Source organism: Haliotis rubra, unplaced genomic scaffold (genome assembly GCF_003918875.1).
Source record: "Haliotis rubra isolate DU_JTF1 unplaced genomic scaffold, ASM391887v1 Scf270, whole genome shotgun sequence".
NCBI lineage: Eukaryota > Metazoa > Mollusca > Gastropoda > Lepetellida > Haliotidae > Haliotis > Haliotis rubra.
Genome location: NW_025766781.1, coordinates 161066 through 175400, shown reverse-complemented (window position 1 = coordinate 175400; position 14335 = coordinate 161066). Strand labels below are relative to the sequence as shown.

At 42.8% G+C, this 14335-nt stretch overlaps 1 protein-coding gene across 1 annotated transcript; it reads left to right on the top strand.

The window, feature by feature from the left end:
- The first annotated feature begins 26 nt into the window (after positions 1 to 26).
- LOC124280637 (1,5-anhydro-D-fructose reductase-like) lies at positions 27 to 13939 on the top strand. Its single transcript, XM_046716618.1, has 10 exons — positions 27 to 300; positions 4253 to 4420; positions 5322 to 5438; positions 5964 to 6041; positions 6534 to 6656; positions 8378 to 8490; positions 8927 to 9008; positions 11316 to 11399; positions 13593 to 13675; positions 13831 to 13939. The coding sequence occupies exons 1-10, from the start codon at positions 226 to 228 to the stop codon at positions 13868 to 13870; spliced, it is 963 nt and encodes a 320-aa protein (XP_046572574.1). The 5' UTR covers positions 27 to 225; the 3' UTR covers positions 13871 to 13939.
- Positions 13940 to 14335: the final 396 nt, after the last annotated feature.

Sequence of the window (14335 nt, the reverse complement as noted above, 5' to 3'; positions counted from 1 at the left end):
TCCAAATTGACTGGTTTCACGATCGCGTTATATGCAGTATGCATTACATGGTCCGGGACCCAGTCGAAAAGCTGTTGCCCGCGGTTCGGAATACATTACTGTCGGGACTATCACCATCCTGGTTGCCAGCAGAACGTCATGTGATATGTGGTTTATGTAACTGGAGGTTGACAGGCTCAGGTGACAACAGGAAGGTTTCAGGTACAGTTACGTGGCTGAGTCGAGATGTCAGGTTTAGTTCCCAGCGTCTCCTTCAACAACGGCAGATGTATGCCAAGTATTGGACTAGGGACGTGGAAGGTATGTATGTAGTGTTTATGTCTATGTGCGTCTGTGTGTGTGTGTTTGTGTGTGTGTGTGTGTGTGTGAGGGAGAGAGAGAGAGAGAGAGAGAGAGAGAGAGAGAGAGAGAGAGAGAGAGAGAGAGAGAGAGAGAGAGAGAGAGAGAGAGAGAGAGAGTGTGTGTGTGTGTGTGTGTGTGAGAGCTAAGCCAAGACGAGGGAGAGGTGATGTATGGTGCTTGAAGAGGTGTGGGGTTGAATTACAGGTGATTAGTGATGTGTGGTGCTTGAAGTGATGTAGGTGGTGAATGACGGGTGATTAGTGATGTGTGGTGCTTGAAGTGGTGTAGGTGGTGAATGACGGGTGAACAGTGATGTGTGGTGCTTGAAGTGGTGTAGGTGGTGAATGACGGGTGATTAGTGATGTGTGGTGCTTGAGGTGGTGTAGGTGGTGAATGACGGGTGATTAGTGATGTGTGGTGCTTGAAGTGGTGTAGGTGGTGAATGACGGGTGATTAGTGATGTGTGGTGCTTGAAGCGGTGTAGGGGTGAATGACGGGTGATTAGTGATGTATGGTGCTTGAAGTGATGAGGGATGCTTGAAATGGTGGGGGTTGTGAATTACGGGTGACTGAAGTGATGTAGTGGTGAATGACGGGTGAACAGTGATTGAAGTGGTGTGGTGGTGAATGGTGGTGAAGTGACTGGGTGAGGTGATGCTTGAAGTGGTGGGGGTTGTGAATTACGGGTGATTATTGATGTGAATTGCTAGAAGCGGTGTGGGTGGTGAATGGCGGGTGATTAGTGTGTGTGCTTGAGTTTAGGTTTGATGGGTGGGGATAAGGTATCTGTGGTGTGCATTTCTTGTGTGGCGGTTGGTACAGTTTGTGTAGTGAAAAGACTGGTAACAATCGGTTGCTTGAAGTGGTTGGGTGGTGACGGGTGTGATGTGCGGTTATTGATGTGAGTGTGGGTTGTTGATGAAAGTGGTGAGCTAGTGGTATCTGGCAGTTGGTAGAGGGGTGATTAATGAGTGATCCGTCGTGTAAAGTGCCGTTTGGTGGTTTAATGTTCTTGAGACGGACCGCGGGTGATTATTCATGTGTGCTTAAATGTTTTAGTGGTTAATGTCTGTGAGGTGTAGTGGTGAATGACGTTGGATGATGCCTGCATCGTGTGTATGTTGTACAAAGCTGTAGTTGTAACTGTAGTTGTAGGTTGTAGCTGTAACTGTAGTTGTAACTGAAGTGAATGTAGCTGTAGTGGTGTAACGACCGGTAGTTGTAACTGTAACTGTAGTGGTGTAGTTGTAGCTGTAGTTGTAGTTGTAACTGTAGTTGTAGCTGTAGTTGTAGTTGTAGCTGTAGTTGTAGCTGTAGCTGTAGCTGTAGCTGTAGTTGTAGCTGTAGTTGTAGTTGTAGCTGTAGTGGTAACTGTAGCTGTAGTTGTAGCTGTAGTTGTAGCTGTAGCTGTAACTGTAGCTGTAACTGTAGCTGTAGTTGTAGCTGTAGCTGTAGCTGTAGTTGTAGCTGTAGTTGTAGCTGTAGTTGTAGCTGTAGTTGTAGCTGTAGTTGTAGCTGTAGTTGTAGCTGTAGCTGTAGCTGTAGCTTGTAGTTGTAGCTGTAGTTGTAGCTGTAGCTGTAGTTGTAGTTGTAGTTGTAGCTGTAGCTGTAGCTGTAGTTGTAGCTGTAGTTGTAGTTGTAGTTGTAGCTGTAGCTGTAGTTGTAACTGTAGCTGTAGTTGTAGCTGTAGCTGTAGTTGTAGCTGTAGTTGTAGCTGTAGTTGTAGCTGTAGTTGTAGCTGTAGCTGTAGCTGTAGTTGTAGTTGTAGTTGTAGCTGTAGTTGTAGCTGTGTTGTAGCTGTAGCTGTAGCTGTAGCTGTAGTTGTAGCTGTAGCTGTAGCTGTAGCTGTAGCTGTAGCTGTAGCTGTAGCTGTAGCTGTAGCTGTAGTGCCTAGCTGTAGCTGTAGTTGTAGCCAGTAGCTGTAGCTGTAGCTGTAGCTGTAGCTTGTAGCTGTAGTTGTAGCTGTAGTAGTTGTAGCTGTAGTTGTAGTTGTAGCTGTAGCTGTAGTTGTAGCTGGCTGTAGCTGTAGCTGTAGCTGTAGTTGTAGTAGCTGTAGTTGTAGCTGTAGTTGTAGCTGTAGCTGTAGCTGTAGTTGTAGCTGTAGCTGTAGCTGTAGCTGTAGTTGTAGCTGTAGCTGTAGCTGTAGCTGTAGCTGTAGTTGTAGCTGTAGCTGTAGTTGTAGCTGTAGCTGTAGCTGTAGCTGTAGCTGTAGCTGTAGTTGTAGCTGTAGTAGCTGTAGCTGTAGCTGTAGTTGTAGCTGTAGCTGTAGTTGTAGCTGTAGCTGTAGCTGTAGCTGTAGTTGTAGCTGTAGTTGTAGCTGTAGTTGTAGCTGTAGCTGTAGCTGTAGCTGTAGTTGTAGTTGTAGCTGTAGCTGTAGCTGTAGCTGTAGTTGTAGCTGTAGCTGTAGCTGTAGTTGTAGCTGTAGCTGTAGCTGTAGTTGTAGCTGTAGCTGTAGTTGTAGTTGTAGCTGTAGCTGTAGCTGTAGCTGTAGTTGTAGCTGTAGTTGTAGTTGTAGTTGTAGTTGCTACAATTCGTTACGGTTATGTTGTTGTGTTTCCACACCAGTACATTCCGGTATGACAATAAAGTATGCATGACTGACAGCGGATGACAACGTGCATGCCTCATGTTGACGCCAGTGTTATAACAGTGTACTCACTGGAGTGCAATGTACTTCACAGTGTGATATCACTGAAAACTTTCGGATACAGAATGCGTATCAACTCATCTTAATCATATTTCTTTGTTGGTAATAAAGGACGGTGGGGTAGCCTAGTGGTTAAAGCGTTCGCACATCACGCCGAAGGCCTGGGTTCGATTCCCCACATGGGTACAATGTGTTAAGCTCATTTCTGGTGTCACCCGCTGTGTTATTGCCAAAAGCGGTAACACAGTTCGCTCACACTTTGGAATATTGCTAGAAGCGGCGTAAAACTAAACTCACTCACTCACTTATACTAAATGTTTACAAAATGTAAACACTACAAGTACATGTTTTGTAACTTATTCAGTGGCATGCTTTTAACACTACCACACCTGCAAATTTCGATGTGGATTACCTGCCTTCATCCAGAATTATATCATCACAAAATAAAGCCTGACTTATTCAAACAGATTTTATCACATTTAGTTTGAATGAGTGAGTGAGTGAGTTTAGTTTTACTCTTACGCCGCACTCAGCAATATCCCAGCTATATGGCGGCGGTCTGTAAATAATCGAGTCAGGACCAGACAATCCACTGATCAACAGCATGAGCATTGATCCCCGCCATTGGGAACCGATGACATGTGTCAACCAAGTCAGCGAGCCTGACCACCCGATCCCGTTAGTCGCCTCTTACGACAAGCATGGGTTACGAAAGGCTCATTCTAACCTGGATCTTCACGGGTACATTTAGTTTGAAGTCTATAAGTTAGGATTAGTTGAGTGTTCGCTCCATCGTCATGTTGAATATTTACACTTTGGGTCAAGTCTTCTAAATAGTCTTATGTATGTGTTACATTATACGACCAAAACGTTTTGTGTCGAACTTATGGTTATCTCAAGTACAAGCTTTGACCTTGGGTATATTCAGTCATCATTTCGCGGGGCGGTGGGGTAGTTTAGTGGTAAAGCGTTCGCTCGTCACACCGAAGACCCGGGTTCGATTCCCCACATGGTTACAATGTGTGAAGCCTATTTCTGGTGTCCCCCGCTGTGATATTGCTGGGGTATTGCTAAAAGCGGTGTAAAACTAAACTCACTCACTCATCATTTCGCGGGTGTGTCGAACCTCGAATACCCCGTGCACTTGAAAACGGGGAGCTTGGTTTTGAAAAAGAGCTGCGACTAAACTATTGAAACATTGTCCTGACCACGTTGAATCCCATTATCATGAAATAAGTTAATCATCTTGTTCACATCTTTCAGTCCGAAAAAGGCAAGGTTACAGAAGCAGTCAAGGTTGCTATTGAAAGTGGGTACCGCCATATTGATTGTGCTTGGTGCTATGGCAACGAGGCGGAAGTAGGTCTCGGGATCAAGGCGAAGGTCGACGATGGCACAGTTAAGAGGGAGGACCTGTTTATTGCTACAAAAGTGAGAAAGTAAATTACATCATGCATTGATCTGAAACACATTACAAATGTAAAACAGTTCAGTTCTAATAAACGATATAAATAAATGTCTTTGATGATGTTACAAAGAATTAGGCAGCTTCATTTACCATCATATCGACGTCATATAACGTCAATCGTCATTAGATTAACCCGTGACTCTCATTAGGATTCTGATGTTAGAATGCTACAAAGCAACCTATGCTAACTGTGAGAAAGGCCACGATGAATCTTGGTGACTTGTGCTAACGTAGCCAGACTGAGTAGGTCGATGCAACTGTCGGTGTATAGCCTAGGGGTTAAAGCGTTCGCTCGTCACACCGAAGACCCGGGTTCGATTTCCCACATGGGTACAATGTGTGAATCCCATTTCTGGTGTTCCCAGCCGTGATATTGCTGGAATGTTGCTAAAAGCGGCATAAAACCATACTCACTCACACACTCACTACTGTCAGGACCCGTGAAGATCCGGGGAAGAGTAGGTCTTCAGCAACCCATTCTTGTCATAACAGGCGACTATGCTTGTCGTAAAAGGCGACTAACGGGATCGGGTGGTCAGGCTCGCTGACTTGGTTGACCAATGTCATCGGTTCCCAATTGCGCAGATCGATGCTCATGCTGTTGATCACTGGATTGTCTGGTCCAGACTCATTTATTTACAGATCGCCGCCATATAGCTGGAATATTGCTGAGCGCGGCGTAAAACTAAACTCACTCACTCACACACTCACTGCTGTCAGTCAACGGATTGTCTGTTCCATTATTTACAGCTGCGGTCATATACGTAGAATATGTCTGAGCGTGACAAACAAACAAATAAACAAATAAACAAACAAACCTAATCATACAATAAGAAGTAAACCTATTTCTTTCCCTCTCATTAGCTATGGTGTACCCACCACGAACCTGGTCGTGTGGAGACGGCGGTGCGTGATTCCCTCGACAAGCTGGGTCTGTCCTATGTTGACCTGTACCTGATGCATACACCATTTGGCTTCAAGGTACGCATCTAAACTACGTTAATCCGAGCATTTATTTTCGTACGATTACAAAATGAACTAATTTAGAGAATACCTTTTCGATCAAATTTCCATAATAATTCCAAACTAACAGGAATTACACTAAATCGATAAAAGGTGAGGTGAAATGGGGTTTAACGTCGTACTTGAGAATATTTCGCTCATATGACGACGTGCATGTGTGTGTGTCTACTTGTACTAGCCCAGACTTAAGCTGGTTTTACAGTGCTAGCTCACTGAGATACCATGCCGCAGTTAAGCATGAATACCTTACTCAGACACATTATACTAACTCCGAGCCGACCAGTCCTTGTTTTACTCAGTAATGCCGCGCGCCAGGCAGGGAACAACAAGTACCATATTTTAACGTCTTATGGTATGACGCGACCGGGAGATCGATAAAATATAGCAAGGGAAATCAAATATCACTTGAAATGCTTGATGCTTACCAGCTTACGTTTTATTCCATGGGCAAAAAGTGAAACTATACCCTCTGTCTTTGAAAAGGAATCAGAAGAAATCTGTCCAAGAGACGCCGACGGCAACGTGATGATGTCTGACCGGGACTATGTGGATACTTGGAAGGTCAGGCATAGAATTAACATATATAACCTGAGATCAGTCGACTGCAAGTACTTGTTGATTTCGTGAACTAACACATGGTATCGCTGCAATACATATTCTTTGATTGTAATTCTGAAATTCTGAGTAATTCTGTTTCTATTTACATACGTCCATGGGTTCTAACATGATACATACACACGGGGAAAAGTATCGCAACACCTCATATATCTTTTTCACGTGTATGGCTGTTGAATCCGAAATGGTGGAAAACGTTTTGCAGATATAACGAACACATTTCACCAGTCGCATGGTATTCCTTAAAACGTGTTTACTGGTTTATGTTTTCTCAGGGAAAACATTGAATATCTTTAGAAGCGAACCCACTGAAGATATGCCCTGTCAACTGTGTATATCAAAAACATACGTTTGTTCATAATCATTCTGAAATGTTGATCTTTTTTTCTTGTACAAAAGAATTTTATCAATTATATACATGCATTGTTTGTCTGACAGGCAATGGAAAACTTGGTTGAAAAAGGACTGGTCAGATCTATCGGGGTGTCCAACTTCAACCTGGAGCAAATGGAACGGTTGCTTAAAACTGACGGGCTGAAGGTTACACCCGTTACAAATCAGGTAAATATGTTTCTGCAGTAGCGGCGCGTGGTCCTGTGCATAGAGCCCAGTTGAAGTTGCGCGCGGAGAGTCTTTGGATGGGTGACTGTGTTTGCCAATTTGACTCTTGAGGGTTTCTAGGACTTTAGCCCCGCCCCACAACGAAGCACATGTGATATATGTGGTCTCACATTAGGCAAGTGAATTTGTTCATAAATTGCCTTTGTTCACCCAGCAGAAAATGGGTACCCGGTGGGATACGTCATGTGACTATATCCTTCTAGCGCCTCACAGGCAGCTTGGGTTATCCGGTGTAATGATGAACTGCCTGCAGGTTCTTATTGGGGTTCTCAAAAACATTCACAAACTCGTAGATATTAATTATCATTCCTTTTTCAAAATATATGATACAAAAATCCTTCCTATTATATTGTATGGTTCAGGGGTATGGGGTTTCAATCATTTTGACGTAATTGAGAAAATACATTAATTTATATACTTGCAAGAAATGTTTAGGAGTGAAAGCAAGTACAACTACTGCCATGATATATGGAGATTGTGGAAGATTTCCCATACACATTTTTGCTAAAGCTAGAATAATATAATATTGGATACGTCTGTTATATATGCTATCTGATAGATACCCTAGACAGTGTTATGATATGATGTTAATGTACGATAACAACGGGAAGACTAACTGGGTGACTAACATTCGAGAATTGTTAAATACAATAGGTTTTGGGGATGTATGGCAAAGGCAAAATGTTGACTTCAATTCAAATTTTGTGAATAATGTTACTCAAAGGCTCAAATATATATATATATATATATATATACACAAGAATGGGTTGTAGCACTGTCATTGTCAAGTAAATGTTTCTATTATAGAATGTTTAAATCCCATATACTATATATAGAGAGAATTATCTGTTTTCACTAAATATCAAGAAATTTCGAAAGGCATTTGCTCGGTTTAGGTGTTCCTCACATGACTTGGCAATCGAAACAGGGAGATATCATAAAATAGAGAGAGAAAATAGAATTTGTACATTTTGTGATCTTAATTGTGTAGAAGATGAATATCACTTCCTCTTAATTTGCCCATTCTATTGAGAGTTAAGAAAAAAAAATGTCCCAACATATTATTCTGTATATCCCGATAGGGTGAAATTTTCTTTGTTAATGAGTACTGGTGACAATGTTCTTATCCGTAAGTTGTCAACCTTTATCTGTCAGGCATTGTCTCTAAGAAATAAACATAATAATTCATAGAATGTATGTACTTATATTGTTATTTGCTATGATATGGTATGATGTGGTGCGATATGATATGATATGATATGATATATGGTATGATATGATATGATGTGATACGATATGATGTGATACGACAAAGTATGTGTAATGCGATGTTATATGATGTGATACATTTTGATGTGATATGACATATTGTGATGTGACTATATTATTCTTTTCTATGATATTGTGTACTGTGGGTCTGTGGCCTTCAGTATGAATAAAGATTGATTGATATAAAAAATAATGCCTCACTATGAGCATGCTGTCAGTGTGGATTTATGGACTGATTATTTTTGTCATTATTATTATTATATCTGGGATACTGCTGCGTGCGGCGTGAAACAAACAAACAACAAACGAAACTCACCTGCGACAGAGTAACGTTGACAATGTCCTCACGATGTCATTAATCCTGTACAAGTATTACTTATATACATTCTCAGATTGAAGTGTCTCCGTATCTCACCAACGATAAACTTGTATCGTTCTGCAAGGAGAGAGGGGTGACAATCACGGCATACGCACCCCTTGGGTCTGCTGACAACCCTGCTTTACTGTAAGTCAACACGCTTTTTAAAAATAAGCAGATACTTCCGCATGTTAGTGTTCCAAGTTTTGAGAAAATGGAAACATTTAAAGCTGAGCGACGGTTCGCTGAAAGCGGATTAATTCCAAACAATATTGACCAAAGGTAAACCGAAAAATGGCTTTATCTCCCACAACGAATGTATGAGTGAGTGAGTTTTGTTTTACGCTGCACTCTTCAATATTTCAGCTATATGGCGGCGGTCTGTAAATAATCGAGTCTGGGCCAGACAATCCAGTGATCAACAGCATAAGCATCGATCTACGCAATTGAGATACGATGGCATATGTCAACCAAGTCAGCAAGCCTGACCACCCGATCCCGTTAGTTGCCTCTTACGACAAGCATGGGTTACGCGTGTATTAGGGTTGGTGTTTAGTGATATGTACCGTTACATTTATTTTAGGTCAGTGAAGGATCGTCCACTTGTCATCAATGACCCAGTATTACAAGAACTAGGCAGAAAGTATGGTAAAACGGCGGCACAGGTAAATTGATACCATAGTAAAAGGAACCCCACACATGTTCTAGATCCATTTGGGTGTAGATGCACTGTAGGCGCTCATTAACGACAGGAAGATTACTGATAACGATTTATAAACTATACACAAGAATAATTATGTTTAGCGATCGTAAAAGCAAAGGGTCGTTATACTGAAATATACTGAGTCAAAAAAGAAACTTCACATTCTTTCTTCAGGGCACTATAAAAGAACAAGAGATGGTAAGATGGTTAAATTGCTATTATTTCATTGCTGAGACCTGTGTGATGTACTCGATACACTGACAGTGCCATAATCAGTTCCATTAGGCTACACCGCCGTTCCAAAACATGGGTATAGAGAATGTCAAGTCACAAGAATAAAAACCCGAAATTTCTCAGTTCAATATCGTGTATGGCCGCGCCGCGCATTCACCACTGCCAAACACCGTCTCCTCATCGACTGCCTGATGCTTGTGAACACGTGGTTGGGGATTCTGCACCATTGCTCTTACAAGGCAGCGCCAAGTTCCTGCAAATTCTGAGGTTGGTTCCTAAGACCACGAAGCCTTCTCCCAAGTGCATCCCAAACGTGCTCTATTGGATTAAGGTCAGGGGACCTCGATGGCCAGTCCATGACGTTGATTCCAGCGTTTTGAAGGAAATTTCGTGTCAACATCGCGGTATGCGGCCGAGCATTATCATGCTGGAACTGTAGACCTGGGCCATGAGCGGTAAGCATCAGCTGTGAGGTTTCCACGGATGACCAGAAGTCGGGAACGGTTGTTCCCACAGAAAGCACCCCACACCATGCAACTTCCGCCCCCGAATCTGTCGACTTCCTGTACACAACATTGGGCATACCGTTCACGACGTCGTCTCCAGACTCTATGCCTGCCGTCCGCGAATCTGAGGGTAAACCTGGATTCATCGCTAAAGACAACTCGATTCCAGTCTCTCTGGGTCCATCGGAGGTGACGTTGGGCCCACAGCAGACGTTGACGTTGATGATACGGCGTCAATATTGGCCCACGATATGGACGTCGAGAATGGAGATTGGCAGCCCGCAACCGATTTCGAATGGTCTGTGAGGACAGTCGACCTCTAAACATCTCAGCCCTGGTTCGTGTAGCCGGCAGAAATCTGTCACGTAGGTGACGTAGGACGATTTGACGGTCTTCTGCTCGTGACGTCACACGTGGACGACCCGACCTTGGGCGATTAGAAGTGGTGCCAGTTTGTTGTAGACGACCTCGCAAGTCATACACAGTACGACGGCTGCATCCCATTGCTCTTGCGACGTCAATAACTGATCTTCCCGCTTGCAACATGCCAACGGCACGTTCACGTTGCATATTTGACAATCGTGGCATTTCAAGTACCGTTAGAACTGTGGTTTAAAAGTGTTTTTTCAATTCTTGAGGCCAATGCAAACACGTGCATATGAAGAAAAATTCGATGCGAAGATCACGTGATCGACTGCACGTGCAAAACCTGATTTGGCACTAACATCATTTGCACGACGAATGGATGGGTTTGAGTGGGTTTGGCTAACGTTTTTCTAGAGTCGAAAGATAGGGATCCCATTTCGGATACATAGATGTATCATCAGAGAAAAAATATTCATTATTTTTCAAACTACATTTTGTGAAGTTTCTTTTTTGACTCAGTATAGATATGTGACCTTTGTGAAACGAACAAACTTGGTTAACGTGCAGAGATACAGTAGTTGCAGAGTAAGGAATTACTGCCAAAAGCCATCCTTGAAGATATGAGGTAAATTGTCTCATTTATTGGGATGATCCTTCGTGTATCACCATAAAGTTGGCTGCTTTGTTGTTTAACGTCGCACTCAGCAATATGGCGGCGGTCCGTAAATAATCGAGTCTGGACCAGACAATTCAGCGATCAACAGAATGCGCATCAATCTAAGCAATTGGGATACAATGACCTGTGTCAACCAAGTCAGCAAGCCTGACCAACCGATCCCGTTAGTCGCCTCGTATGACAAGCATGGCTCGCTGAAGATCACTTCTAACACGGATCTTCACGGTAACCACCCTAAAGAGGTTGACATCACGTGGGAGGAGGAGCCTAGCTACAGTGTTTATCCTTTAAACATATAGTTGTGACATCTTTTTTAACGAATATCCCCTAGTCTTTTGGAATAGTATGTTTATTGTCCATGTTTTCAGTGTACAGATGGTGAAATATGGCCAACTCGCCAAAGCAACATGCATCAACTAAATCTATTAACACAACAAGCCATGTTCCTAAACCTTTCTAGTTCTGTATATTTTCTTCGTGGACACAGGTTGCACTGCGCTGGGGAGTACAAAGGAATACTTCTGTCATTCCGAAGAGCGTCACACCATCTAGGATCAAGGAGAATATACAGGTATTAAAGAATAACCCAATGGTTTTGTTTTACCATATGGCCTTGATAGTTCCAGGCTTCTGCAACATGTAACATCCCGGTTCAGCTCTCTCCGCACGCTTGATTACTGGCGCATTCTAGACGACTGCTTATATTATCATTTGACAGGTACATTAAACACAGTTCAGCCTCGTGCAATGTACTTTAGGAGCGACAGAGGCACTGAACTGTTCCATTCATGTATATACGCTGCCTATATGCCTTTTGTTGTTTTACCGAGTTGACGTTCACATTGTTAAAGCCGGGGTAGAGGATGCAGGGAGTTGTTACTGTGAGGGAGATTAGTAGTTTGTGTGAGATTAGTTGTTAGTATGGGATTAGTAGTTTGTGTGAGATTAGTAGTTTGTGTGAGATTAGTAGTTTGTGTGATATGAGTAGTTTGTGTGAGATGAGTAGTTTGTGTGAGATGAGTAGTTTGTGTTCCCGGTTCAGCTCTCTCCACACGCTTGATTACTGGCGCATTCTAGACGTCTGCTTATATTACCATTTGACAGGTACATTAAACACAGTTCAGCCTCGTGCAATGTACTTTAGGAGCGACAGAGGCACTGAACTGTTCCATTCATGTATATACGCTGCCTTCTCTTCACTACTTTTCTGTAGAACAACGGCAGCCTCCCCATCCATGTCCGAGGGGAAAGAGTGAGTGAGCGAGTTTAGTTTTATGCAATTATCAGAATTATTAGAAGTTTCAGTCCGTGGAAGTTTCACCGTAGACGATTCAGGTTGTCTACTGCTATATTGTTTTGGGTGTTGGTTATTGTTGTGTGTTTGCGGATATTTCTCTCTAAGTGACAAGTCCGATCCGTCTGCGGGTCCACAACGTTTTATTGAGAGCTTTAATTGTGACTGGGATCTTAGTGCTCAGCTCCCAGTTTCTAACTGACTAACTCGCGCTCATAAACTTGACTACATCTCAGTCTTGATAATCTGTCTTCCTAAAATGGTAATATGACAAGACCATGTGGAACCTCGTCCACAACCAGCATGCCTCTCGTGCAGTGGTCGTCATGATCATCCTACTCTTGACCTTATAAGACCATAGCGGAAAGCCACAGTTTCAGAATTTCAAGAGTATGTTTAAATCCTGCACCCATGATTATCAGGCCAACGACCAAACAGCTGACCAGAACATGCCTGACATGTGACCTCGTTACATCCCCCATGCGGTGTTTGTCAAGGGCAGTCTAAGTAAACTTAGGCTCAGTATTATTCGTTACTCTGCTATACTGAGTCTAACAAAACCTTGTGGAAGGTCGCGTCAGGTAACCTTTGAGCGACCTATGACCGTCCAATCAAACGCGAGACGGCCTAACGGATTTAACCAATCAGACAACGGCTACTATTTAGGGTTTGGCGGGACTTACAAAATGGATTTTCTCTTCCCCGGTCGCCAACACTGATCTCATAACAAATGAAAACCCACATAGAAACAGATATATGACCTGCAGAATATACGCTTTTGGGTTTCTGTTGGCATGGCTATCATTAGCTAATATTTCCAAAAGCTGACATCCTTGAATACTGCCAAAACGCTATTTTCAGCGACTGTTTACTCACTCTTGTGTCGTGCTCCATGTGCATCACTCGGAAGCGATCGTACGGAAAATAGCATTCGGAATCGTTCGGGTACAAAACGTTTTCGAGGTAAAAGCTCAATAGGTATGTGCGAATGTCAACTTTCGCGATTTGGTAAGCTGTGTTCTGATTGGTCCATTGAAAAGGTCAGCTGATGCGACCTTCCACAAGGTTTTGTTAGGCTCAGTAGAGCAGTGTAACGAATAATACTGAGCCTAAGTTTACTTAGACTGTTGTCAAGGGGAGAGTGGGAGGCTATCAGTGTTACGACCCAGTCGGGAGTTCGCCCGGTGCACACTGCACATGGCACGTTGTATAGTGTATGTGATATACAGAACACTGCACTTGATATGCAATATTCCGGCAATATCTGGACGGACAACACCAGAAATGGCTTCACAGATTGCACCGATGCGAGGAATCGAGCCCGGGTCTTCGACGTGATGAGCGAACGCTTTAACCACTAGGCTACTCCACCGCCCTGTGAGGAGAAAGAATAGATTGTGGAAGAATATTTTGTTTGGATATGTTATATATTACATAGCTGTCTATAGATGCTCTTTTCACAAATCACAGATTCTTGACTTTGAACTGACGGAGGAGGATATGAAAGTTGTATCTGATCTCAACCGGGACTTTAGGGCTTGTTCGTTTCTCTTGTGAGTACATTGACTACTCTTTGTTTGATGAAATGTTATCAACAGTTGATGTAATATGATTCTTTGTGATATGCGTTCTGTGTTAAATTTAATTGACTTTTGATATTGTATGGAATAATGATTTTATTATTTAAATGTATTTTTTCATATTGCAGCGTACCGAAACACAAGTATCATCCTTTTAACACTGCATGACAGAACGGAAAGTCTACCAAAAACAAAATATGATTTGTGCAAATCATAGTAAATATTTTAATTACGCACTATCATTTCTGTGTTGTTTGACATCGAGTTCAGCAATATTCTATACACACGATGGCGACCCTTTGATAATCTTGACAAGTGAGTAAGTTTTAGTTTTACGCCGCACTCAGCAATATTCCAGCTATATGGCGCCGGTCTGTAAATATTCGAGTCTGGACCAGACAATCCAGGGACCTACAGCATGAACATCAATCTACGCAACTGGGTTACGATGACATGTGTCAACCAAGTCAGCGAGCCTGACCACCCAATCCCGTTAGTTGCCTCTTACGACAAGCATGTGTTACTGGAGAGCTATTCTAACCCGGATCTTCACGGGTCTGACCCAGACAAATCAGTGCTTCATGTTATGAACAACAATCATCATATGATGACACACAACCAACCACGGCACCG